Genomic DNA, 24,442 nt, shown 5'->3' with positions numbered 1-24,442 from the left:
AAATTCCATAAAATGCATAAATACCCACAATTTTAATTTGTGAATAACAACAATAATTTTTGCTTGCAATACTCCCGAATTAAACAGGTTTGTAAAAAGTTTTTTTAAAAAACCCCCACCATGTATGCCGAAGTAAAAATGTCCAGATCAGTCCCTCATGTAATGATAATATTCAATTGACATAAGACAATTTTCTCAGAAACTGCTACAAATGTTCTGCATTTCACAATTTCCCTTATTTAATTCTAATTCCACTCTTAAAGTCTTAAATCAGACCAGTACAACCTTTTCTTTGTGGAGCTGAAAATAATTTCTGCCATTTTAGAAGTGCATTCACCATAAAAATAACCCAGTTCAACTGGCAGCAGGCCGACTGGCCGTGCTGCTTGGGGGCTGCCTTTGCCTCCCAGGGAGGAGGAAGGGTATGCTTGTTTTGGCGGTGCAGCCATAGTCGGGTCTTCAGGAGAGCCGGGGCCGGAAGTCTCTTGGGCCGGCCTTTGCTGCCTCCCAACCAGTTTTCACCGGATTGTGGCCCACCCTCCCACCCTGGAAGCAGTACAGGCTGTGGCTGGTCACCCTATTGGGGGCCGGGTAGGAATCTTTCACCTCTACCTGAATTGGCTTGTTGGTGGGGGGGTTTTCGCCTACCCTGTACTGTAGCAGTGGATTGGGTAATTGGCTTGGGTGTGGTTGGTCAGTTAAGATGTGGTTTTAGTTAAGATACTGATTGCGGTCTGGTGAGCACCAACTGACACCCCTAATTGGGGCAGGGGGTCTTGCGAGTACAGCCCTTGGGCCCTGCAGCCAGGGGCGGAGAAAGCAGAATTCCTGCGGGACCGGCATGGATTTCTTCCCTTTGAACCTTGCGGTTCGGGGGATGGAGTTCCAGGGTGACCACCTGATCATGCTGACCACCCGATCATGCTGACCAGGCACGAGCTGCATTGGTAGGCTACCTCCTGGGGCATGGTGGCTCGCCCTAGTGTACGTGGCAAGGGAAGGGTCTTCTTGACACCTGGCCTTGGCCTGTCCGCAATGCAGTTATGATTGGCCCTTGCCGTGTTTTATGTTATGTTAATAGTTAATAAAGTGGCCCATTAGTTAATTCAACAATGCCGTACGTCTCTTCCTTCTGGCTTGGGGGGCAAACCAGAACATACCTGACTTTGGCTGTGGTCACACATACTAAATAATCCACTTTCAATCCACTTTCAAACTGGATTTTCTGGTGTGAACTGGCAAAATCCAGTTCGAAAGTGGATAATTTAGTGTATGTGACCACAACCTTCTTCGTGCAAGTTTTTTTTAAAAAAATCAAGCATAGCCCTATGTTTATGGCCAGACTACACTGGATAGCAGCAGATTAGAATCTTTAAATGCAATTTGCAGCAATCATGTGGTAAAGTGCAGCAGTAAGTTCTAGAATGAAAGCACAAAAAAGTGCACGGGTGGGAAGAACAGAACACTTTCCCTTCACCACTTATCCCCCACTGTCTGTCCCACAAGGTCATCTTTCCTCTAGCTAGGCTCCCATGCAAAAACTAGCCCAGCCAGGAGAAAAGCAGCTGGAGGAGAAAAAGCTGCAGATAAGGGTCCAGCTGCCTCACCCAACTGTCCTTTTTGTGCTTTAAATTGTATCAACCCATCACTCCCTGTACATGTGATCAAGAAAGACCCGCATTTAAGGAAAGTGCTGACATGCTGATATGTTTTATTCACTATCTGTAATACCAGAGATGCTGCTAGTACTGTAAATTATCTGCAATTACCTCTCTCCTTCCACATTTATCACCAACAGCTTACCTAGAAACATAGAAATGACACTTCCCTGCCCATAAATTTACCGTTTAGATAAGACAGACAGGACAAAGGCTTGATAAACGAGTAGTAAGGATGGAAGTAGGCTATCGCTAGCATTGCACAAAGCACACAAAAATAGGCTATAGGGGTCTAATGAAAGCTTTAGCATGGGGCTTTAAGGCAAAGTTTGCAAGAAATCGAGCAAAGGTAAAAAGCAAGAGAAGACAACCATCAAGGAGGCCAGTGACACTTGAAATGGAAAAAAACCCCACCACAACTAAAACTATTGTCATATCCAGGGGTCTTTTCCTAGAAAAAGAGCTGCAGGAGCTCATTAACATACAGTATGCTAATGAGCTACTAGGCTATTAGCATAAGGACTCATTAGCATATACAATGCCCCCTGACATCACCGGAAGTGATGTCAGAAGGGAAAGCAAAAGGGGAGGGGAGGCATATTCAAAAGCCTCCCCTTCCCCAGCCAGCACGGGGGGGGGGGGGCGAAGAGAGAAGGGGTTTAAAGAAGGAGAGAAGGAAAGTAGGAAATGAAAGAAAGAGAGAAGGAAAGGAGGACACGAGAGGAAGGAAGGAAGGAAGAGAAGGGAAAAAGAGAAAGAAAAGGAGGGAAAGAAAGAGGGCAAAGAGATGGGGGGAAGGGGGAAGCTCTCCCACCTCCCCACCCACCCCAATCAAGCCTCCGCCACCCCCTGCGGATCCCTCACTTACCCTGGGAGGTGGTGGTGGGGGCCTGGCCTCCCAGGGCCGCAGTGCTCCAGCGCTGGCCCTGGGAGGCGGCGGGGGGGCCTCTTCTGCCCTCCAAGTGCCGCAGCGCTCTGCCGCTGGCCCGGGGAGCTTGCGGGGGGCCTCTTCTGCCCTCCCTGGGCCGCAGCGCTCCGGCGCTGGCCCGGGGAGGCAGCAGGGGGCCGCAGCACGGGGAGCTGGGGGCAGGGCTTGCTGCCACCGCCTCCAGCGCCTGGCCTCCCGGAGCGGCGCTCCAGTGCGCTCTGGCCCCAAAAGACCCCTGGTCATATCTATACAGCATTTCTAAATTGCAGGATCAGTCTATGTGAAAGACAAAACTATATGGCCCATATGGATGATCTGACACCTAAATATCATAAGGAATTAATTTAGTAGACATTACTTTAGCACTCTATGGTTTTAGCTGCTGCTGATACTGGATCTGAAAAAATCATGTTGCTGTTGTCTGTCATAAAGGTAACCGATATTGTTATTATTAGATTTTGTAAGGGTGTTTCATTAGAAGCAGGATATTTGCACTTGATGGACTGGACTAATGTTATGAGATACATCTTTCAGCAACAGTACATAAAAGCCCTTTACTGAAATCTGAGAAAATTCCTGTATCTTTTAAAATCCATTTTTATCTTGCCCTTTCTCCCAAGAATCTCAAAGTGGTTTTCCTCTCCTCTGTTTTATCTTTATGCATGTACTACTAAGCAAATAAGCTATTGAATAATGTTTGTTGAATAATGAATTTGTTAAGAAAAACAAAATTGTATGTTAATTTACATCTGAGGCTCATTCTTTTATTAAAATACTAAATTTTACTTTGATACTTACTTTTCTCCATAAAATCTTTCAAAGAACTTCTCTTTCCAGGGTTCTGTTTTCTTTTCCTTTTCAATCTCTTGTCTGATGCGCAACTGCATTTCAGGAGTAAATTCTCCTAAAAGATAAAAGCAGTTGGATATTGAATACAGGTACCCAAGGATTTTCTAAGGATCTAATTCATCAACAGTTTCAGTTGCGATTAGAGTGGGAGTATATACAGAGGCACCACTGAAACAAACAGGGGTGGTGCTAAAATAATTACTAGGATGGCTGTGCCAAAGGATACACATATTGGTCAAGTTCCAAAGATTCTAGCACACCAATCCAAACGTTCCCAAACATTTAGAGCATCTTCTGCAATTTATTCTTCAGGTCTTTGTGCTGTACTAGGAAGGGGTCATTCATTCTCAGAAGTTCCCCATGTGGCCCATTAGATATCATGTCCATATTCATTCACACATTGTTGCATTTTTCATCTTACATAATTGTTGCATTTTTCATCTTACGTAATTAGTGGTTCAAAAGATATTTTCATGCAAAACTCATCTATTAACAAGATTTCATTTGTACTCATGGGTGTTTTTTTTAGTATTTACTAAATATATATTTGTGGTATTCATAGAACAATGAAAGGGGGCTGAATCAGAATAGGGACCCAAACGACTAACAGTTATGCTGGCGTAAGGGCAGTTTATGATGGTGCAGGGCTCTAGGGACACTGTGCTGCTGAGTCCCACTGGTGCAGGAGCGCTGCAGCTGCACACCAGCAGAGCAATGGCACAAACCTCACCACCGGTGTAGATATGTGCATTCCAGGGGACATGGCAGCAGTTAGGTGGCTTCCAAAGTGTGGGGACAATCCTCAAGCAAACACAAAGTTGTGCTGGCAAAAATGGCATTGTAGCATTGACAGCCACGGTAACTTCAAATTCACTCCCCTTCCAGAGTTGCAGCCATGCCCATGGGACCCCAAGCAGCTCAGGATACCAACTAAATGCACGCCCAATCAGTATACTCCTCCACTCTGGTTGTGCCCCTCCTCGGGACCCAATCATGCCCCTGGCCTGCAAATGGTTCCAGGAAGTCACCCCAAAACTCCAGAAGCAGGGTGTGTGCACGGAATGCTGTCTGACAGCTCCCTGCTGTGTGGATTAGAGTGAGCACACATGCACCCCGGTGGCAGGCACAACACTGACAGGGTACCTAGCACTGCTGGCTGAGCACCTGGGTGGAATATACCACAGGGAGAACAAAGTCTACACTTTGTGGCTGACCTCTCCCAGATTTAGGCCCGCACAGGTACATCAGGCCCTCTGCCAGGATCCCAAGGAGCAGCTGCATATGAATAGATGTCTCCCAGTCCCCTGCCCCCATACCACCTCTGGACCTACCATAGTGGCACTGAGCTGCATCGGACACAGTGTTTCCCTCTCCCAAACCCAGCAACCACGGGGGCAAGCAGCAGGCCCCCAGATACACATGGATGCTGTCGGGCCCACTGAAGACAGCTGCTGGGGAAGGGGGGCCACTGATGGCCATTGACAAGGCTGCTTGCCTAGCCAGGTGGCAACACCCTGTCTGGCCAAAACCCTGTGGCAGCTGGCAAACATCACCAACCTATGTGCTGGGCAATTCCACATGATGGCCACACCCTTTCCCATCTAGGAGCACTGGGCCATGAATGTGTTAACACTGTTCCTCTTCTACATTTGAAAGGTCTGACAGAATCCACTTTTCAAAACACGTGGTCAAGATTCTATATGTGGTATAATAATTACAATAACGTTTAATGATAAGAGACTGGATATTCAAGACGCGTACAAGAGTTACAAAACTGACTAGAAGATTACTGTTAGTTTTTGTTACACATGTTGTTATAGCAGTTAGATATTATTGGCATAGAAATCGATTATGTATTAGTTAAATTACCCCCATGTACATTTTGTGTTTGTGATGTATGTTTTGTATGTGATAAGTATTGTTTTGTCTTATTGAAAATACCTAATAAAATTTATGTACCGATTGGGGCATATAAAAAAACAAAACAACTGTTCCTCTTCCATTACAGGGAGGTGCTGACAAGACACCGACTCAAGTGAGAAGCGTGCAGTAACTGCCACCCAGGGGGCCTCCTTGCAGCATCAGAGTGCCAGACAGGGTGCCCCTTTCACCACATGGAGGCCCCTGCGAGACTGTCAATGGCCCTTCATTCTGCCATGACAGAACATTGCCAGCTGCTCCTGCATCTGTTTTGGAGCTCCCGGCCTCCCAGCAACGCTGCTGGACATCGGGGGATGTTTTGCCACCCTGGAGGAGACTGGGCAGCAACAGTCACCACGACGCAGAGCATCGTGACATGGGCAGGGGGTGGAGCTGGCTTGGTTAAACGGCCGGGCTCTGCTCCTGCCCAAGTTGGAACTTGTGCTCGCCCACCCTTCTGCCCTGTTCTTAGTGTAGGCTGTTGCTGGCCACCTATTGGGGCCAGATAGAACTTTTTCGCTTCTACCCAGGATTGGCTGAAAGGGTGGAGGTGTTTTTGCCTATCTTGCACTGAGAGCAGTGGATTGAATAGCTGGTTGTGGTGGCTGGTCACTTGGCAGGTTTGTGCGGGCAAGAAATCGGAACCAATGAGCACCTTACGACATTTTCCCATTAGGGAACAGGGGGTCATCAGGAACTGCCTTCTGATTTTAGGGTGGGGAATAGTGATTACCTCTGGGAACCTCTTAGGGTATGCTCCTCTCTGCAAGTTGTCAGGCTTCAGGGGTAGGAGCTCCTAGGTGGCAACCAGTTTTGCTGGGCTGCCAGTCGCGATCCAGATCGCTGGCTCAAGACCGGAGCTAGGTGACCTGCCCGTGAAAAGGGCAAGGAGGTTGGTCAGGGGAGTGACACCTGCCTTGCCTGTTCCGTGCTCGCTTAGTTGGTACCTTGCCGCAATGTTATGTTAAATAGTTAATAAAGTGGCCCTTGTTTACTTCCAAACTGTTGTCTGTCTTGTTATTCCGACTGGGGGGGGGGGGCAATAGCCCATGCACATATGCCAATCCAATGGGGAGAATCCTAAGTAACGCCCAAGACCTGGTGAGAGACGTAAAAGTGATTGCAGCGCTTGGGAATAGTGACCATAATGTTATTGAGTTTAAAATTTGAATAAATAGGGAGCTGCCCAAAAAGACTGGCACAACCACTTTTAACTTAAAAAGGGGTAACTTCTCTGATATGAGGGGACATGTGAGGAAGAAACTGAAAGGAAAAGTAGAAAGGATCACTGGGGAAGCTTGGAGACTATTTAAAACTACAATCCTAGAAGCTCAGAAAAAAATATATATTCCGCAGGTTAGGAAAGGCACAAATAGGTATAGAAAAAAGCCTGCATGGTTAACAAACAAAGTAATGGAAGCTGTAAAAGGTAAGAAGAATTCCTTTAAGTGGTGGAAAGCGAGTCTCAGTGAGGTTGATAAAAGGGAACACAGGCTGTGGCAAATAAAATGCAAGTCTGTGATCAGGCAGGCAAAAAGGGAATATGAGGAGCATATAGCGAAAAATGTAAAGACCAACAATAAAACTTTCTTCAAATACATTAGAAGCAGGAAACCAGCCAGGGAGGTAGTGGGGCCCTTGGATGACCAAGGAGTAAAAGGAGTACTGAAGGATGATAGGGAAATGGCTGAGAAGCTGAAAGCATTTTTTGCCTCTGTCTTCACTGAGGAAGATGAGCTTGCCCACTCCAAAACCGCTGATTTCAGGAGGAGTGTTGAAAGACCTGAGTCAGATTGAGGTGGCAAGACAGGAGGTCCTACGACTGATAGACAACTTAAAAACTGATATATTTTAAAATACAAGGTGGAAAAAATTGAAAAATATAATTTGGTAATGTATGAGGTAATTGAACAGACAAAGTAATGTTGTAAACAGAAGCCCCCCCCTTTTCTTGTATATATGTTTGTTTGTTTATTCTGTGTTTATCTTATATAGAAAATAAAATTAAGTTTTAAAAAAATGATAAATCACCAGGCCTGAATGGCATACATCCAAGAGTTCTGAAAGAACTCAAACGTAAACTTGTGGATCTCCTGACAAAAATGTGTAATCTTTCCTTAAATTCTGCCTCCATTCCTGAGGACTGGAAGGTAGCTAATGTCACTCCCATCTTTAAAAAGGGTTCCAGAGGAGATCCGGGAAATTACAGGCCAGTCAGTCTGACGTCAATACTGGGTAAGTTGGTGGAAACTGTTATTAAGGAAAGAATTAGTAGGCACACTGATGAACAAAAACTATTGAGGCACTCAGCATGGGTTCTGTAAGGGAAGATCTTGTGGACAAGGGGGACCCAATAGATGTTGTTTATCTTCACTTCCAGAAAGCTTTTGATAAAGTTCCTCATCAAAGGCTCCTAACTAAGCTCAAAAATCATGGGATAAAAGGACAAGTCCTCTTGTGGATCAATAATTGGCTAATTAATAGGAAACAGAGAGTGAGTATAAACGGGCAATTTTCTCAGTGGAGGGTGGTAAGCAGTGGGGTACCACAGGGATCAGTACTCGGTCTGACGCTTTTTGACTTGTTCATTAATAATTTGGAATTGGGAGTAAGCCGTGAAGTAGTTAAATTTGCGGGTGACACAAAGTTGTTCAGGTTTGTGAAAACCAAGGAGGATTGTGAGGCACTCCAAAGAGATAAAGGATGGGCGAGTGGGCATCAACGTGGCAAATGGGATTCTATGTGGCGAAGTGCAAAGTGGTGCATACTGGAGCAAAAAATCCTAAATATAAATACACATTGATGCGGTCCGAACTGTCAGAGACTGACCAAGAGAGAGATCTTGGAGTCGTAGTAAATAACTCACTGAAAATGTCGAGACACTGTGCAGCTGCAATAAAAAAGGCCAACACTATGCTGGGGATTATTAGGGAACTGAAACGATATTACAGCTTTGGAAAAAGCACAGAAAAGGGCAACTAGAATGATAAAAGGGTTGGAACACTTTCCCTATGAAGAAAGGTTAAAGTGCTTGGGGTTCTTTAGCTTGGAGAAACGACGGCTGAGGGGTGACATGATCAAGGTTTATAAGATTATGCATGGGATAGAGAAGGTAGAGAAAAAAGTACTTTTCTGCCTTTCTCACAATACAAGAATTCGTGGGCACTCAATGAAATTGCTGAGCGGTCGGGTTAGAATGGATAAAAGGAAGTACTTCTTCACCCAAAGACTGATTAACAAATGGAATTCACTGCCACAGGAGCTGGCGGCGGCTACAAGCATGGACAGCTTTAAGAGGGAATTAGATAAACGTATGGAGCAGAGGTCCATCAGTGGCTATTAGCCACAAGGTATAGATAGGAACTCTCAGTCTGGGGCTAGTGATACACTGTATTCTTGGTACTTTTTGGGGGGGGGAACAGTGGGAGAGCTTTTAGTGTTCTGGACCCACTGATAGGCCTCCTGATGGCACCTGGTATTTTTGGCCACTGTGTGACAGAGTGTTGGACTGGATGGGCCATTGGCCTGATCCAACACTGGCTTCTCTTATGTTCTTATGAGAGGTGACACTCCAACTGTGCAGCTGAAACACCATCAAGCACTCACACCACAGCAGAAGCTGCCCCTTTTAAATGTCCAGACACATTCAACATCCTGGCTGTTCGCTCCCCCCTGCCATCGAGGAGGTGCCCCAGTGGTAAAGGACCAAGCAAGCTACTGGCCACAGGGGTCATGATCCCACCAGAACCACTCCATTGTCCCTGGATCCCTTTAATAAAGTTGAATGCTGTTGCTGCTCACTGGGAGACAGGTTCCAGAAAAGTACTAGCATCCCGGGGTCCAGTGCCCACAGAGCTATGAGCATCTGCCCATCGTGGGGTGGATGCAGGGGGCCAGAACTGTGGAGGAATTGGTCAACTGCATGAATGTGCAGTTCCATTCACAACCCCTATCTTTCTCCATTATGCATGCAGAAGTTACACCTCAACCATTCAGCCAGAGGTGCAACTGATGCATGGCTTAACTGTATTATCTGGAGGAAATTCCTAGCTCTGTAGACACTGTAATCACTTCCTCTTTTCAGAGGATCCTAAGCAATGTGAAAAACGGAATGGCTAACAGGACTGCCCACTTCCTGGTCCCAGGTGTATGCAGTCCCCATGGCAGCAACCTCACCAACCCCTCTGGATGCCAGAGGCCACCATGGCTCTGGAAGCTGGGCCACAGACACACGTTCCACAGTCTTGATCAAGCCCTGTACCTGGCCAGGTGCACCCAGGGGCATTGCTGTGTCCGATCTGTACTGTCAAGTAGACCACCCTGTTAGTTCCAATAACAGTCAAAGGGGGGGGGGGTGTCCAGCCCTTGTTTTGGCTAGGGAAGCCCATATGGGGCTGGAGATGCTACCATGGGTTCAGGCATCATGGGCGGGCCATCAGCAGGTCTATCAGTTCCCACCAAGGCTGAGGGGAGGAGAGGCCCCACAACTGTCAGCATGGTGTGCTCATACACGCTCCTGCTCAAGATGGCCCCCAAGGCCTTGCCTCGCAAAAGCACCCAGTGACAGCTCGGGGTCCCATACCCCTGGCCCACGGACCCTCCACATCGGCCCCACCAACAGGAGGTGGGAGGCACTGCCGCATAGCAATGCTGTGCAAACTGCAAACAGCTGTGCCACTGCCAGAGGCTGCATAGCTCTGCAGCCCCATGTGGTGGAGACATCAGAATTGCATCTTCAACTGGCCAAGTGCCTGCTTGATGGCCATGCAAGTTTGTCGGTGAACTTAGTTGTAGGCTGCACAGTCTGGCGGGTCATCTTCAAGATACAGCATCAGCAAATATGGCAGCAAAGGGTACCCTAAGTCACCTTGAGGGAATGGCATGTGAGGCATCAGTGGTGGTGTCCTCTGCTGTATCTCCACCCAGCCTTGCCCACCATACTAACCCAGGAACTATCCTTTGCCCTCCAGGCAGGCGGCCAACAGGCAACTGATGCCGGATGCAGCAAAGATCTGGGCATTATGGACGCTGCCTAAAAACCTGACCAAGAAGTCTGTAAATATGCTCTGGTGGTCACAGAAGGCCTGAACATTCAGGCTGTAAAAGTGGTGGCAATTACTTGCGGCTCCTCCCAGGGGGCAAATGAGGACTACGTGGGCACAGTTAATGGCCCCCTGTACATCGGGAAAGCCTCTGAATGATGCAAACCCTGCCCTGATGGGTGCAAGGTCACCCTCCTCTGTGGGGAAGCACACATGCTCCTGGAAGTGTGCCAGCATAGCATTCGGAAACTGTGTGGGCATTGGCTAGCTGAGGACTGTGACACCTCGAGCACCTCTGCAAAAATCGCCTGGAAGGATCCGACAGCCAGGAACCTCAGGGAAAGCAGCATCTTCTGCAAGATGGGGATCGCACAGGGAGTGGGAGCTTGGCACTTGGCCCTGGATGGCTGATCTGAGCTCCTCACACAAAACCTGGATGGTGGCTCTGTCTAGGCAAAAACAATTGAGGCAGGTGTTGTCCGAAAGACAGAAAGTGCTTATGAGAGCTTGATGCTGGTGGGCATGGCACCTCCTCCACTATCACTGTGCCACCCAGATGCAGGGCACCAGCAGCAAGTGAATGTGGTGCACCCCAAGCGTGAGTGGTAAGGGCAGGAGGGGACACCTTCCTGCCTGGCCTGGCCCTGTGGGAAAAGGGGAAAGTGTTCACAAAGGGGGAGGGCAGCAAGAACCACAGTCATTCATGTGGCTGGCATCCTCCCCCCCCCCCGCATGGCAGCCTCCTCCTCCATAAGCAGATTGTTGCCCTCTGCCTGCAGCCACCTCCTGGTGAATGATGGTCATGGTGGGAGCATGAGGGCAGGGCAAGAGAATCAGCATCTTCCCATGGTAGGACAGTCCACTTCCATATTCCCCTATGCATGGATGGCATGGCCACTTCAACACCTGGTGGTAGGGATGGCCATCACTAGTCAAACTGGACTAAGGCTGAGAAGGCACTTCTGTACAAGTTAGTGGTGGAACAAGCGAGTTTTGCCCTTGCCAGCACCAGGAACAGCTCTACCACCTCCCACCAGTGTGCCTTCTGGTGTATGGCCGCAGAATCGGTGTCTGCCCTGGGACATGCTGTCAGGACTGAGATGTCCACTCTGAAGCACTGGAATGATTCCTTCAGTCCTGCTTGAAAGCATGTCTGAGCCCTCATGGGCAAAGTTGTTCCTTATGAGCAGGCAATGGAGGAGGGTGGGTGGTGGGTGGCTGCGGTGTTGAGGTCCTGTGTGGTGAGTGTCATGGTTGCTGCTACCACCTGGCCCCAGCTGTGGGGACCAGGTCCTGCTACCTCCAACTGCCCCCCATTGTCCTGACCGATGTTCCTCCAACCCTGCACACGACTTGCAGGGTGGGGATACTGCCGTGGGCCTCTCCTCCAAGGTTGGCTAGGAGGGCCAAGGATGCAGTAGCAGCCAGAGCAACCGGGTACTGATCTCTGCCCCCACAGAGGAGGGCGATCCCACCATCATCATGCCCCCATCACCACAGCCGTGGAGCTCCTATGTCACCCCTGGGACTTCTAATCTAGGACCCCACCCCCATATGTCTAGCAAGGAGGAAATGGAGCTGAGTGATGGGGAGGGAGACCAAGGCAGCCAAGCTCCAAGGCTAGGGGTTCAGGGAGGAGCATTGCTCCTGTGGCCCGCCACTCCCCACCCTCTGTCAGTGATGTACACTTGGCTCAGCTTCCCTGACTCACAACTCCCATTGGTCCTGCCTGCCCTGTCTATTACACTGCCACCGCCCTGCAACAATGCTAGAATGGAACGCTGTGGTGGAATCTTCAGAGGTGGTGCTGTGGCAGCGTCCAGCAACGTTGTTGGGGCACCTTTCCCATTCAGCTGCCACATAACTATTTTCTTTTAGCAAAGTGACTAGTGGCACTGTAACTGTGTCACGGCCAGCCACTGCAGCGCAGGCACAACATAGGAATGCTCTGCCCATCATATGTGTTTAGGTTTCCGTAGTTGACATGGGATGGAAATGCTTCTTCATTTTTTAAATACAACTGTTCAAACAAATTCCCATCATTGGGCATATGTATGCTTAAATCAATTTGAAGGTAAATACAGGTATGTAATTTTTAGACCACATCACTTGATCATCTCTGCAAACTGCACTGCACTGGCTGCCAATACAGTACCAAGTCCAGTTCAAGTTTCTGGTGTTAACCTTCAAAGTCCTATATGGCTACGGATCCACATATCCTCGGGACCGCCTCTCCTCATATGTGCCCCGCAGAGCTTTATGATCCAGCGATCAACATCCTTACACTATCCCCGGCCCAAAGGATGTCCGATTGGCCTCAATCAGGCCAGGGCTTTTTCAGCCATGGCCGGTGCCTGGTGGAACAAGCTTCCTTGAGATCTGGGCCCTGTGGGATCTGTAAAATGGAGCTGTTCCACCAAGCTTTCGGGTGAGGCATCGGATATCCACCTTGGTCTCCCTTACTGGCAGCACTGATTTTAATCCAGTGAACTATCCAGTGGTGCTACTCTGAAATATTTCCATCCAAGCTGTACTATCAAGACAGGCTTGCTCTGGTTGGCTGTATAGTTGATCTCAATTTTATTCTTAAATTTCTATTTAATGTTCTGTTAGTCACAATTTTTATGTGACTTTGTAACCCAACCTGAGCCCACTTGTGGGAACGGTGGGATAGAAATAAAAATAAGTTAGTAATAAATAAATAAATAAATACATAAATAATGTGTGTATTCTCTGGTCCAGGATTCGTGCGATTTCCCCCGCATCTACTCAATCCTCAAAAAACAGGATTGAGTAGACGCGGGGAAAATCGCCCGAAGCTGCGGGGCAAAATGCGGTCGCGCAGCAGCTTGTGTAAAATTGACATGTACCATTGGGCCAAAGAGAAGAGTGAGCGCGAAGCAGCGCTTGTGGGAAATCACCCTGCGAAGCCACTTCTCTGAACATCCTCCATGCCCTAGTAGGAGTTGCCAGAGGCTGCCACGACTTCCAGGCACGTGCACATGCACCACACACACACAAAATGCAAAAATACCCCCCAAAACTGTGTGTATTCCTGACCATGACACAAGAAGGCATCTTTTCAAGGGAAAAAAAATCATAAGTATTTGGTAAATTTAATAACAAGTAGAAAATTACCTTCTGCCAATCGTTGTTTCCACCCTTGTGCTGCGTATGCAAAGAATTCATTATTTAGAGCAGAACTACTGAGGCGCAAAACTCCATCACTTCCCATCTAGAAAATAAGCCAGTGGTAGCAGAAGAAACTGTCAGAAACTGCTTCAACTAAGAATACATAAGAATAGAGCTTCAGTTATGTGAAACAGGGAAGAAAATGAAGTGGGAATAACAAAGGGTATAATCTCCTGATATATAAATTGCATTTTTATTGTAGTTATATTAAATGCAAGTGGCCTAATCCAGCATCCATGTACCTACATTATTTATGATAATCAAATTCTAATTCAGTGTATGTGATCTAGCACCTCTTTAACATTAGAAGCTAGCAAAAAAGTAAGCAAAAAGTGAGAGAAAGTCACAGACACATAATGTTAGATGCATTCAGAACATTTAAATGTTATCTAATAAAAGTATGTCTCATCCATTATACAAGGCGCAGAAGTTTCTGTGAAAGTATTTTAACAACCAGTAAGTATTAGAAAAATGATTTATAAATGTTATATATAGTTGAGAACTCTTAAACACGAAACACTAAAATAAAAGAAATTAACACAAAGTGTCGCTTGGGATAAAATCCCAGGCCAGGAAAGCAATGCAACACTATGAACGTATTGTTTTTCTACTCCATCCCGTGATCAACATTGCGTTGTTCTTGAGACACAAAAAGACATTAAGGATGTCAGGCTTGGGCTGAATGAGAATACTGATTGGGTGGTTGGCATAAGGAGGATGGTTTGTAGTATAGGGTCAGAACTGGCTTCCGGAGACCAGTTCCGACACAGAATCTGTCTATGCTTGGAATCTCTCTACCTCTACTTCTCAATAAACATATCTTGCTGCTACAAGAGTGTTGTGGGAGTGACTGCATCCAGGACTTGACAAACTGTAATGGAATGACTTTATAAACCTCGATTCTGGCAAAGAAACACAGTAAGTGATGATGGCTTAGAGCAGTCAGTGAGCCAAGAATAATAATAATGAGTCCTTATTTACTACTAAACAGTGCCCATGATTCTGGTATAAGCACTATTAAGCAATGTCCACTTCTTCCTTTCTTGGTCTATCACCTGTTTGGATGGTGTCAGTCTGATTTTTTTTCTTACACTGAGCAGGATGGAAAAAAACTCCATCATGAAGGCTAGCATCCAAAGAATGAGAAGAGCAGTAAGAACTCCATCTGAGAGAAACCATGAACTGCTACAGAATATAGTATTCCTTTATAGGGCTGTGCAAAAAAACAAAAAACAAACTACTAGGTATTTTTCGGGTTCAGGTATATTGAACCTGAAAAAAATGGTATTTCCCAATATTCCCAAATCCCAATACCAGTATGGAATTTAGATTTGGGAAATATTCGGGAAACCTGAATTTTAGCTCCATTATACCCTAAGGGTATATGGTCCCCATGGTCAATGGTCCCCATAGGGTATAATGGATAATTGATCTGGGGGTATCTGGGGCTCGGGGGGCACTGTTTGTTGAGGTAGAGGCACCAAATTTGCAGCACAGCTGCTGATGCCTCTCCTCACCCCTCCCAAGTCTCAAAATGATTGGACTGGGGATCTAACTCTAAGGGTCCCCAAAGAAGGTGCCCCATCCTCCACTGAAACCAATGGAGGGGGGAAAAATTTAAAGAGATTGCAGTCCCTTTAAATGCCTTCTCTAAACCACACAACTCCACGGTCCATTTAAAGCCGCACAATTCCATGGCTTGGAGAACTCCGAAGGTGCTTAAAGGGCCCACAGTCCTTTAAACACCTTCCAGGTGAATTTGCCAGCCCAGGTTTAAACCGAGCTGGAAGAGGAGCCAGCCAGCCCAAGCTGAGGTGGTGCGGAGCTGTCAGCTGCCTCTGCCCTGGCCGATCCTGGGCTGGCTCCTCTTGCAGTTGCAGTTTAGAATGAGCTGCAAGAGCAGCCAGCAAGCCCCAGCCAAGGCGGCACAGGGCTGTTAGCTCTTGCCACTCCAGCTGATCCTCTCACAGCTTGAAGCTCTGTGCTCCCTCAACTGGGGCTGGCTTGCAGTATAGCTGATACACCCGAATAAAAGCAAAAAAAAAAAATCAACTTTTTTTGAGCTCAGGTATAACGGTAACTGAATACAGCTGAAACAATACCCGAAAAATACCAAGAAGGCATTTTTCAGGTATTTTTTCAGTTCAGTTTATGCTCAACGCACACCCTAATTCCTTTAGTAGAAAAAGCAAAATATCAATGTGCCAATTTTATAAGAAATGTCAGATTTCTTTTATAAGAAATGCCAAATGCTTCCTTCCCATTTTTCAACCATGCTCACGAAAATAGAGTAAAAAAAAAAATACTCTTCCAAAATTTGTGCTGGGAGGAAAAGAAAAAAAATCACAGAGAGATATGCCAAATGAAAACCAGCTGACTGCTCACTCTACAAGATTTCTATAGGGATAAAAAGCTTCTCAATTCAAAGAAGTTAGAATGTTGATAACCTTTGGTTTTAGATAGAGCAGGGCACATTTTTTTTACCTGAGATGAAAAAGTACAAGACAGGAAAAACTTAAAATTCATGGTATTTACTTAAGTAGTCCATGGCCATAAGACAGCACAAGTAACTACTAAAGCTAAATTACTATTTGGAAAAACATGCTAATAAAGCACTTTTTAAATACACTATTAATTTTTATGGTCTTCCAAGAACTGCTGTCCAACAGAGACAATACTTTAATGAGCCAGAACAGCAAACGTTTTTGAAAGGTTAGTTTTTTTATTCTGTTGGGTATTGAATTCTAGTTTTGTCTGATTAAGCACAATGGAGGTGTTAATTCCCAAATATAAGCAATTATTTTATGAAGAATTAACACTAGATGCATTAAAGTAATTATTTTTTATTTTATTTAAGGCAAAAAAGAAACATTTGTCATAGCCCAGTAGCTAATTTCATAAGCCATGAAAATGTCTTATGAAACATTATAAAACAGAACAGCAGTCAATCAGTTAAGTTCCTACTGATGCCTAATTTAACTCCTTTGTTTCTAGAGTGCACTGAAGTATCAGTATGTTAATAAAATGTGGCAACATTCTATATACATTCTACTAATATCTGAATGCTCCTTAGGAAAAAAAAATCACATTATTTTATAGGTGTTCATGATCTCCAACATGGCTGATATATTAAGAAGCACTCAACCATCCAAATCCATTATTCCCTGACAGGCACACACACCCCTCTTCTTCAATACTACCTTTTTTCTCCTACACGCTATTGCTCACGCTCTCTATATAATTGATATGTAGAAGACATATTCTAAAATAATGATTTTATTAATGTAAGTAGTGATTCTACTATTAACTTAGGCAGTTATAAATTCTACATGGTTTCATTATGCTATTTCACAATAGAAAAGCTTTAGCTTCAACATACCAAAGGCATAACTCAGCAGCTTGCAATACATCTTACAACATGGATTCTCTAAATTTAATAGAAAGTGCTGAACTTATGTTGAGACCAATGGGATTCTAGTCATCTACAAAAATGGGTACTACAAAGTATGGCTATTACAAAATATGACATTTGGCTGAGTATACTTTTATTACCTTTGCAAGACTTGCAAACCAAAAAAATAAAGAAAAGATCTGGGGGAGCTCTGCTACAATTTTTCTACTATTAAGTAAAATATATCCAATAGTCTAAGCTACTCCCTGCCTATCATCTCATTCTAGGGGTTCAAAATAATGTAAAAATTGTAAAAAGGCTACTAAATTAAAAGAAATGTGTTCCTGCAGATGCTTTTCTTTCCTGTTTTAACTTTGGATATAATCTGTCAGACTACAATCCCATGTTTTGAACATTCAATGAGGTGTGCTTAACAGACTTCTTACTTAGTAGAACCAATAAGTCATCGCAAAAATAAATGGTGCTGTGGCACCTTAAAGACTAACAACATTTTATTCCACTATAAGCTTTCATGGACTAAAGCCCATTTCTTTGGACAGAGTGACACCTCTAAATGAATGTGAATTCCTACTGAATCAAACTACCAAATCATAGCAAATTCTAACACTCTCCACCCAGATGCTCACTAGCTTAGGATAGCTAGTGATCTGAAATTTTATACAATTAGATTTTATTTTATTTATTTATTTATTTATTATTAAATTTATACCCCGCCCTTCCCCGTGGGGCTCAGGGCGGCTTACAAGGCAAGAAAAACTTGCTAATAAAACATCAATACTATAATACAATTAAAAACATCATATACAATTTAAAACCCAATTTAACATTACTCTTCCAAAAGTTAGAATGGGCTGCTCTTGCACTGTACTGAAGAACATAAGAGCCTTGGTGGATCAGCCCAGCAAACTGTTTCACACAGCAGTCACTCAGTTGCCCTGAGATGCCAACAAACCAGGTACGGAGGCCAAGGCCTTCCTCTGATGCTGCCTCCTAGCACTAGTATTCAGAGGTTGGTTTTGCTGCCTTTGTATATAGAGGTTCCCTTTACTAAACATGGGTAGTAGTCATTAACAGACTTATCCTCATGAATTTGTCTAACCCCCTTCTTAAAAGCCATCTGAGCTCATGGCCACCGCTATGGCCATTGACAGTGAATTCCACAATTTAATGACCCACTAAGTTAAAAAAGTATTTCCTTTTGTTTGTGCTGAACTATTTCTTGTCAACTTCATTGGATGCACCCAAGTTCTAGTATTATGGGAGAGGGAGAAAAAGTTCTATCTGCTTTTTCTACCTCATGCATGTTTTAATAAACCTTTATCATGTTCTCCTTCAGCTATCCTTTTTCTGTACTGAAAAGTCATAGAGGCCCCGGGCACACGGGCCGGATATCGCCAGGGGGAGGCGTGGGTAACTGCCCCGGTGCAGTTTGATCCGCGATTACACAATCAGACGTGCTGGCAGCACAGCACGGGTCCTTCCCTCGGCACCAGTGGGTAAACGAGGGACCGGAGGGGAATGCCGTGCGCCGGCGCGATCACACCACGGGTGTCTGGAGGCAGTCCGTGGCAAACGTTTACTAGTACCTTGGAGGTACTAGTTTTTAAATGCGCATTGTCGGCGGTAAGCCATGGGTGTGCTCCACTTCCCAGATGTTGGGGTGTGATCGCGCCCGGATAATCCGCCCACCTTCTGTGCCTCTCCCGCGGCAACTTTGCCATGTGACCGGGGCCAGACTCTTCAGCCTTTCCTCACAGGAAAAGTGTTCCAAGCCCTTGCTCTAGTTGCCCTCTGCTCTACTTTTTGCAGCTTCCTGCATTTTACAGCCCCTTTACCATGCTATTTGCTTTCCCCCCCGCAGAACCCTACTGAGGATCCACTTGTTGCATCTGAAAAAGTGGTGGGAAGGTTAGGAAAGTGTATGCTGGAATAAAATGTTGTTAGTCCTTAAGGTGCTGCAAAACTCCCACTTATTTTTGCTGTAAGAGATTAACATGACTACCCCTCAAGAATTATACTGGTCACACTACGCTGATGTGACAAAAGGAATGAATGGTTGCAGAGATAAAAAAGAAAAACCAGCCAACTGAATCTTTTTCTGGCAGAGACCACTGTAGTACATTTCCTGGTAATTTCCCAACATTATTGTAATGTACTCTGTTTGGCACTGCCCTTGTTGGTTTTAGAAGATCCAAACAAGCTGAGAATGCAGCAGCCAAACTGATTTCAAATTAGATGCAGAGATCTTTACTGATTTTGTATGAACACCAGTGATTACCAGTTTATTTCCAAGCTGAATTCAAGTTGCTGCTGCTTTCTCTTTAAGGCCATTTACAGTCTGTGTCCATGACACATGAGGAAGCATCTTCTCCCATATGTACCCTCCCTCATTTTAACAGTAAGTGCAGATAAGACTTTTGATAGTTCCGTCTTGTATCAGGTTGGTGGTTCCCTTAAAAGGGTGTTTTTAGTTGCCGCCCCCAAGTTATGGAATTGTCTGCTGGAGTTTGCTGGTTTTGGGACTTAAGACCTTTGACGCACACTTCAAAGATTAGCTAGTTAGGAAAGTTTTTTTATGGTTGATATGTCTATAGTGGGCTTTACTGATTGCAAAATGAAGGGAGAGTAGAAAAGCTAAAAGATGCAGATATATATGAAGTTGCAGATATACTAAGGCTAAGTAAAACAAAAATTGCATTTTCCTGTGGCCATATTGATATAAGACACTAAATTACAAAATGTACAACCAGAAATGCACAACCAAACCCAGCAGGTTCATAAAGAGAGGATGAGGTAATTACTGAGATGGTGATTCCTCTACTGTTTAAATCAAGAACAGCAGACTTGAAAGGATTAAAAACAATGAACTTGTGCCTGCTGCCATTAAACTGAAGTTGACTTGTGCCACAGCTAAGCACCTGATAATTTGATTGTTGCACACTAGCTCAGACTGCTGACTTTCAAGGGTTGAGGTGACTGAAAGATAAATGAGGATAAATAAACATATATCAAGATGACTTAATATTGCATACAGCTACCATATATAGCTATTGTACTGGGTTATTTCATGTAGGCTACTACTGTCTATTCTGACTGACTAGTGGGTCTCAAAGAGTTGCTTCCCAGCTATGCTATTTCAGATCCCTTTAACTGGAAATGCTAGTGACTAAATTTGGGACCTTTTGCATGGAACATATGGGCTTTGTCAATGAGATCTTCCCCCTGGAAAAAGTTTGATGACAACTTATTGCAACAAGGGCTGCAACCACACATCGTTAGACATTGTGCTTTTGTTGTGCTACAGAAATCATTGCCTCCTGGATTGTCTTGTCCATACAAGAAAATCCAGTTGCGAATGACTGCGATAATGCAGCAATAGTGCAACATTCAACAGTGTGTGGAGGCACAGAGGCTGAGTAAACATACTCCAAAGTGTTGAAGATTAGAGAATAAGTAATTAGCCAACTTTATGAATCCGCACATGTAAGCGCAAGCACCCTTCCCATGAGAAACAAAAAGTAACAGGGTCACAAAAGATTTCTTAAATATAATAGCTACAAACTAGACAAATACAAACTAGAGATCCACCAGTTTTGTAGAAAATCAGTGTGCTTGATGAAACAGGCAGTGGAGGAACTTTCAGTACCAAAAATAAAGAAAATGTCCTCTTGTGTATTCTGGATCACAGCCAACATCTTAAATAATTTTTACATTACACTGTGGCAACTGAATGATTTATAACTTACATTGGACATAAAAATTAACTCTGGATATTAGCTAGGCATAAAAGCACTTAAGAGGTTGCTACTCCATTTTTTTGTTTCTAATGGAAGGTTGACTGCTTCTTGAAAAGAGTTAGGAACAGAAAATGTATCTTAGTTACTCATATTGATTTGCAGTCATGTAGTAGATCAAGCGCTTTCAGAAACCCTGTCACTTGCATATTGCACAAGAGAAAGAAGCAGTTTTGGTTAAAAAGTATGAGATTGGACTTTGTACCTTGTCTTCTCTTTCCTAAAATAAGCTTTCAAAAGCTCTGCTTTACTGCTAGAGGATCCCAGACAGATTATGCCCACCTCAAGCTTTCATGACACTTCCACCCTGGAAAGCTTTGCACTCTTGGGAGGGGGAGCTATACGGTTCTACCTGATTTATTTCAATGATTTATCACCTCTCCTACTCTTCCAGCTGCAGAAAACAGAGGCTGGATACAACCCACTGACTTTGCTACTTTTATCAACATTTTGCAATTTAAAAGTAATCTGCAGGATTTTTATGGTTTTTAATATTGGTGATATTGGTGCTTTTATGATTTTTGATTAAATTGTTTTATCCTGTTTTGTAATTCCAACACCATGTACTCTGCGTCAAGTTCCAGAGCAAAAAGAGAAGGTGGAGTGAGAATATTTGAAATAAATCAATTCCTTGAAATACATGTGAGAAAGGCTGGAGGGTTGGCACATGGCACTCGAGATCAGTCATGATAGGGAATGTCCTTAACTCCTGATGTTGAGGCCAATAGGTCACCCAAATCTAAAAGGAGGAAGGCTGCATTGGCAGGTGGCAGGACACAGACAGAAAAGAATGAATGCTCAAGTGGGTTATGATGGGTATAAAAACCTTACCATTCAAATAGCACTGGTATTCTTGATCCTCCTCCTGCAGAGCTTGCTCAGCAGCCAGTTTATCTAGATGAGCCTTTCATTTCAGGGGAACACGCCACACTTCCATTCAGTTGATTGGAACTAACATATATTTCAAGAATGGAGCGGGCAGTCTCACTGGGTTGCTGCTTGGCCCTCTGCTGGGTATTTCATGATTCTGTAGCTTTCTAGGCATGGTAATTTCCAAATAATACACAAAAGTACACTAGGACAGGGCTCAGTTGTGTACACCTATCCTTGTAAGAAGCTCACTCACTTCCAAGAAGTTGAAAGAAAGGGAGCTTTCCTACCCCTCTCTTAAAAAAAAACCTAGAAAATATGCATTTTAATTATTTCTGTAACTTCCTCAAAATCTAGAACAGAGCCTGAAAGAGCAGGGAGTCTGAAACCAGAGGAACATTATACATTTCATACAAGACAAAGAAGTAAAAAGACCCAGAAGAAGAATTACAATATATTTATATCTAATTCTGAGTATAGACCAAGAGAGTGGATCAAAAAATGTCACGCAATAGGGCTATGTACAGATGGGAGCATTTTTCTAAAAAGCTAGGGCAGCCTCCATGTTTATAGAAAACTCTAAAATGTAAAAAATAAATTGTTAGGGTGGTTTGAAGACCCAGAAAGGTAAAGAAAAAAGAGATCTCACAATGCTATGTTGCAAGATCTCAGCTGCCATTCTAAGGGTTGCAGAACAGAAGAGGCAGAATTGGTCATCGGGGGGAGAAGTGGAAGCTATCAAGGGAATGGGATTTCCCCACCAGTGTTCCCTCTAAGCTGAGTTAGTGTGAGCTAGCTCACAGTTTTTTAGCCCCCGGCTCACACATTTTTGTCCTAGCTCAGGAAGGATGGCTCCAGATCAAACTAATTTATGCAGTAGTCAAATTGCTTGCTCACAACTTTAATGCCAGTAGCTCACAAAAAAGAATTCTTGCTCACAAGACTCCACAGCTTAGAAGGAACATTGTTCCCCACCCTTTAAATGTTACAGCAATGACATAAAAGCTGCTTTTTCTAAGTTCGTCCCATATTGCTTCTATAATATATGGAAGCCCACCACCATACATCCAGGGCTAACTGCATGACTCTTGCAACTGTACAGTTTCACCCATGTGAATGTAGGCATGGCAAGCTTGTTAGCTACCATATATGCTTGCTGTGTACATAAAATTCAGGCGAGTTGTAGAGCTTCCCATAGCTTGGTCAGATAAGTTCAGAGACTGCAGAGCTCCTTTCCCGACTTGTGCTCTGTGTGCCAGCTTAGGGACTGCACAGTTCCCTGAAGCTTTCAAAATCAGCCTTTGTAGGCTTTTATGTACCCTGATCTTGCCAGATCTCAGACGCTAAGCAGAGTCTGCCATGGTCAATACTTGGATGGGAGACCACCAAGGAAGTCCAGACTCGCTATGCAGAGACAGGCAGCGGCAAACCACCTCAGAACGCCTCTTGCTTTGAAAACCCAACAGGGTCACCACCGTAAATCAGATGTGACTCGATGGCACTTTCCACCACCACAGGTTTTTATGCCACTATGTGTGAACTGTAACTAGTGCCCAAAACATTGATTAACTGCAGAGAAAAGCTTTTGATTTTTGTGCAGCTTTTTTCAATAAAGTTCTCTCTTATAAAACAATCTTTAACATCCAAATCCTGATTATATGGTAAGGACCTGTGTGATCACCCCCATTTACATTGGGGCACACGTTTAAATTATAAATCAGCACAGCGCTATATAATGACCCAACATAAAAGCATCTCAGGTGCTGCTGCTATGGATTTGGATCCAACCACCTCTCCTCCTGCTGTAGTCCCCTGCACTTAATAAAATGCTGTCCTCCCCAAAGAACCACTAGGAACAACTCTGAGTGTGATAGGGGCTCTGCAGAGGAGGAGAAATGATAAAAATCCCCCAGTGGAAGTGCACTTGTGCTTATAGAAATAGACTATAAAAAGCACCACAGCAATACATAATCTGCGCACACATGTAAATGTTTCTAATTCCTTTTTTTTAAGCTTACTACTCTACTAGTACCCAATATAACATCTTCTGACAATGTATTCTGTAAGTTATGCACAAAATCAAACAGCATTTTCTTGTGTGAATGACTCACAACAGTATGTACCAAATTAGACTGTAGAACAGAATCATAATTAGTAAAGAATTATTATAGAAGCAATTACTGTACATACCTGTCTATCCACTTCTGGAAGCAGAAGCAGGAGGTATTGTTGGAAATGCTGAGGTAAGGAAAGAAAGGTGTGTTTGTTTATTAAAGCCCTCAGGTTAGTGTTCACAAGAATAGATCCTGGTGTTTCTATGTCAATATCCTCGGCTTTGGTCCATTTCAAATGTCCTGGATTAAACAAATCAAACAAATTCAACTTCACCACAAACACTAGAGCAACTCTCTTCCAAAAACCCATTCATATTCCATGTAGCAAGGTACACTTCAATGCAATGGAAAAGAACATAGCCTTTTCCAAGAGTGTTCCCTGATATATTTTTACAACCTCAATCTCCCTACGATTCCTATAAAAGTAATATGGTCAGATTTCATTCAAATAAGAAACAGCAAACTACAATGAATCAGACTCTTTCCACTCTCTTAAAATATCGTGAGGCCATTATTTATAAACATCAGCTGCTGAACAAATTTTAGTGCAAATAAACAGAATAAATTCTGGTTGAATTGAATTGCATTTTTCTAATTGCATTCAAGAAATTAGTGCATTATATAATGCAAACTTTTTGTTTCTACTTTTGCTGTATAAAATCA

General features: G+C 44.2%; 1 protein-coding gene across 1 annotated transcript in view; it reads right to left on the bottom strand.

The window, feature by feature from the left end:
• ASXL3 (additional sex combs like 3, transcriptional regulator) overlaps positions 1-24,442 on the bottom strand; it is a 167,848-nt gene that overhangs the window by 7,850 nt on the left and 135,556 nt on the right. Inside the window, 3 exon segments of the mRNA XM_015426393.1 lie at positions 3,385-3,490; positions 13,536-13,632; positions 23,856-24,019. Of these exon segments, the coding sequence (XP_015281879.1) occupies positions 3,385-3,490; positions 13,536-13,632; positions 23,856-24,019 (367 nt within the window).

This window comes from Gekko japonicus, unplaced genomic scaffold, assembly GCF_001447785.1.
Source record: "Gekko japonicus isolate JY-2015 unplaced genomic scaffold, Gekko_japonicus_V1.1 scaffold802, whole genome shotgun sequence".
Lineage (NCBI taxonomy): Eukaryota > Metazoa > Chordata > Lepidosauria > Squamata > Gekkonidae > Gekko > Gekko japonicus.
This window is presented reverse-complemented; position numbering and strand designations above follow the sequence as displayed.